The 4,110-nt window shown below is 46.9% G+C and overlaps 1 protein-coding gene across 1 annotated transcript; it reads right to left on the reverse strand.

Moving 5' to 3' along the window:
- Window positions 1–10: 10 nt before the first annotated feature.
- On the reverse strand, window positions 11–209 carry BABINDRAFT_10618 (uncharacterized protein; the record flags this gene model as incomplete). The annotated part of the gene is made up of 1 exon (XM_019126770.1): window positions 11–209. A coding segment is annotated over one exon (199 nt), but the record flags the coding sequence as incomplete, so codon positions are not given.
- Between the last annotated feature and the right edge of the window lie 3,901 nt (window positions 210–4,110).

The following is a 4,110-nucleotide window of genomic DNA, read 5'->3' on the forward strand; positions in this document are numbered from 1 at the left end:
GGGGCGAAACGGCTAATGAAGTAGTTCATACCCATGACACCGGAAATGTAACCGGAATCGTAACCGAAAAAGATACCACCAAAGGCAGCAAAGGCGCACATCATGTAAGCCTTGAACGTCACTGGGGCCTCGACACGGGTGACATCAACGGTCTGTTCGTGTGGAAGGTGTTCTTCGACATCCTTTGAATTGAAATCAGCGTCAGACATTGTAAAGTTGTATGGGTAAACTAGGATATGGATGAAGAAAAAATACCCGAATCTAGAAACGAGGAATGGCCCTATTTATATACAAAAATATATCTGTGCGAGGGAGTATCACACTGGACTCCAGAGTTCTCTCCAAAAAATTCATGTACCCCGTGGGGGGGAGAACAAGCGGGATACCGAACGCGCGTCGCAACATGCGTGCATGCGCGGAAAAAACTTTCCCCACCCCCGGCTTTACGGAGAAAAGTGCGCCCGGGGGAAGTTGCGTCCTGTAGTGAAAGTTTTTCCATTCAGCCACTTTCTCCGGAAAAGCTTGAACTTGCTGCTCTCCATCCCCCAAAGTATAATTCTAAAGGTCACATTCAACTAAATGCGACTGGAGGGAGAGGCTGTATATGTAACGATACCAATAATGCGTATGGCTCTGGGACTGTGCTTGCTGTAGAATAATAGGCCTTGAAGCAGGAGTGGTCATTTCGCATATTCCCGCCACGGAGAGCTCCCGGGGTGCAAGCATGCTGTTATGAGATCTAGACTTTCTCCGTACTCGGAAATTTATCACCTACGTGCATAATTTCTAGACGCGGCTGCAGGGTAGAATTTTCTCGCGTGACACGGCGGAAATATATCCCCCTCCGACAATCTTGGATAAGGGCCACATGGCGACTGTATTGCTCTTTCCCCTCTGATTTGTTTGTCGATTTTCGTGGTTCTACCCCCGCAAGAATTACTCAGAGTTAAATGATCCCCATCCAAAGGTGGTTATACGATTGAATGTATGGTCCAATGTATCGATATCGTGTAACAGTCGAATGTCTCACATGGGGGGATGCAGCTATCCGGCAACTTTTTTTTTCCACCTGAGAATTTCTCCGGTTTTTGGGGAGCGTAATATAAGCGGATAGAAACCCGATTCGGACCGTGTTGATGCAAAGCGCGTTTCAGGAGTTCAGCCTCTGGCTAGGCCACTCCTGACTCGATTGATTGGCTATCCCACACTCACAAAGTATAATTTACCAGTGCGAGGAATATACGGCTTAGTTAAATTTCTCACCATGATGTTTGCCAGCTCACATGGGTGTCACCCAACCAGTATCGTCACGAATATTTCCACTCCAGCTGGGCCAATCCTTACACTGCCGTCTAGTAATGCGGACGTCTAACAATAACACTCAGTGCTAGCCTTACGGGTAACACATCGGCCCGCATACCTGCAAGACACCGGCTGACAGGCATGCATATTGCCGCTCCCTAATGCTCGTGGAGAGCAGCTGGACGCATCCTGGATGCCTATGGCCAAACTCCTCGGGTTATAGTATCTCCATCTGCATGTATAAGCTATCTGCAATGAATAAGCAATAGGGGTAAGTTTCTTGACTTCAGTGGAGGAGACCAGGTCCGGAACACCTTACACCTAAATTCAGCCATCAGCTGACGATGATCAATCAGGATAGTGGCACCTGGCCAGAAGGTTCTACCAATCGTACCCTAGCTTCCCGTGTCCTCGGGGGGACCGTAACCACCCCCGTCTAGGTTTAGTCTCATAGCCGTTCCCCTTGTACCGGAGGAAATTTGCGTAGTCTCAATTTTCACCCTTGGGATTATAGTTGTGGAGTAGCTCTTCGTTTTTGATAATTTTGAAAAGATTTTTTCCGCGTTTCTCTCCACAAAGGTGCATGCGACTGGGCGGGGTAGTATGGAGCTACATACACCCGAACAAAACCGGCCCGTACAACTTCGTGTAGACCTTTAGAGATGAGGACAAGTACTACCGATATTTAACCAGCAACTCCCAAGGTGGTTCTTTGATAATTCAAGCCGGAAGCCCAAACCCATTTCATTGCGGATGGTAACGCAACCTAGGGCCTGAGATGTTGAAACTGACGCGCAATTTTACGTGCATGAGGTTTGGAGTATTTAGTCAGCATCGGGGAAAACGCAGCCCCGTAGTTTCTCCATTGACGCACGGGAGATCCCAAAGTTTCACCGACGGCTGGAAAATTCCCCGCTCTCAAAATTTCTTTTTTCCCGCCTCGAACTCAGACTGAAAACAGGTTAAGGTCCCCGAAGCCTTCGCTTTTTGATCCTACATACAGGCCAAGACATTGGCTGGTAAATCTAGCCTGACTCCAAGCTCGTGTATCATGATACCCAACCTTGCCTCCGCCCATTCAGAAATTGAATGAGACCTTTTTGCACCGGCGTGAGTGCACTCACTCTATAATAGATCCTTACATGCAGAGTCCCGTAGTTATGCACCCCAGAGCATTCATGACATTGAAAAAATCTCGGCACTCGGAGGTTTAGTGTCGAGCACCGATCCCTCCGCATGTGCCGCACGATTCAATGAAATATCTCGTCGAAGCACGAGCGCTGGCCACACCCAACGGTGAACCAAGACATTGAGCATGTTCCCCTGCAGTCGTGAGATCAATCATACCCAAGCCAGGTGCAGACTATATGTGTCGTACTTCTGTTAATCCGAAATGCGGAACACCTTTCAACGCAAATTGTATAGCTTATTTCTTTTTGAAAAATTTACCGTATTCTCGGCACGGGAGCCACGCGCATAGGAGATAGCAGCTATCTATACTATTGAGTAGGAGGGTATAGGCTACGGGATGTAAGAAAATTGATCGGGCCATAGGCACATGTGAAAATTCACAGAACCTTGTTTGGTGTGGGGAGTCGGAACGAATGGGAAGTGGCATAAACGTGGTGTGACATGACTGATGTGCTATTTATCCATATTCCCAAGTCACGCATATGCTAGTGGTTGAGTCATGTCCTTAAGATTAGACGCGTCTTCCCCGCTTCGCTAGGTCTCCACTCCACGCCGGACTCTTAGACATGCATAACTTCAGTCTTACCAAAATTTAGGTTCTCATCTTTTTCGCTTCCTTACCTCTGGCCAAGTGAAGCTTCACCAATATCTATTCAAAACGTGAGTATTAGTGGTACTGATGATGTCTGATTTTATCCACGTCTTTCCCAAACCCCACCGTATCACTTCTACATGACAGCTATTCTTCGGTAGCAGCTTTCTGTTCATGCAGAAATAGAAATAATTAGGCATATGTTGGTTCTCTAGTACTGTTGATCCATCACTGCTTTCCATCACGACCAGATCCACTAGCCTTGCCCAAACAAAATTTGGTGTATTCAACAATAAAGAGGAAACTAGTACTCCAGTCGCGGTATTTCGACTCCTAGGAAATTCCAAAGACAACAGCCAGTCTGGGTTAATGGAACCACGAATGCAGTTTCTGTAACTGTCCCTGGATTCTCTTGGCTTCCAACCGCATGAGAAATGCGATGACTCAGAGTTGGTCAGATAAGAACATGTCGTTTTCGCATTCATCGAACTATTGAACCTGAGTGTGGCCTAAATCTTCGGTGTTTATATGACCATCTTCCCATGAACACAAACTCATGTTTATTTCAAGTGACGAGCTTACAGCGATGCCTAGACAGCCCCACTCCCATCGGCTTGGGGTGTAGAGCTACCGTTTATCTAGTTACCCATCATCTATATCTTGTAACGACTTAGGTTATCGTTAGATACCGAGTAACCACAGTTCTCCACGCATCGTCGTCTGGTCCCTTAGAATAGCGCCAAGAGCGTGTATTCCATGCTGAGACGCATGCAGGTGAGACCGTGGCGCATGTCGGGGAAACCGTTCCGCCAGCGTTGCATCCCGCTCCTTTTCTCGGCAAAACGATTAAAAATTCACGCTTAAAATCGTACAGACCCTTATTAACACGAGAATACTCGATCTTCCACTTTAGACTGAGCTTCAAGGTGCTTAAATCATTCTAAACCGCGGGCTCTATTCATAATCTATTAACCTATCGGAGCTACTGATTGGATATTTTTGTAAATTTAGCATTCGTTGTATAC

The sequence above is a fragment of the Babjeviella inositovora genome, assembly GCF_001661335.1.
Source record: "Babjeviella inositovora NRRL Y-12698 unplaced genomic scaffold BABINscaffold_28, whole genome shotgun sequence".
In the NCBI taxonomy this organism is placed as follows: domain Eukaryota; kingdom Fungi; phylum Ascomycota; class Pichiomycetes; order Serinales; genus Babjeviella; species Babjeviella inositovora.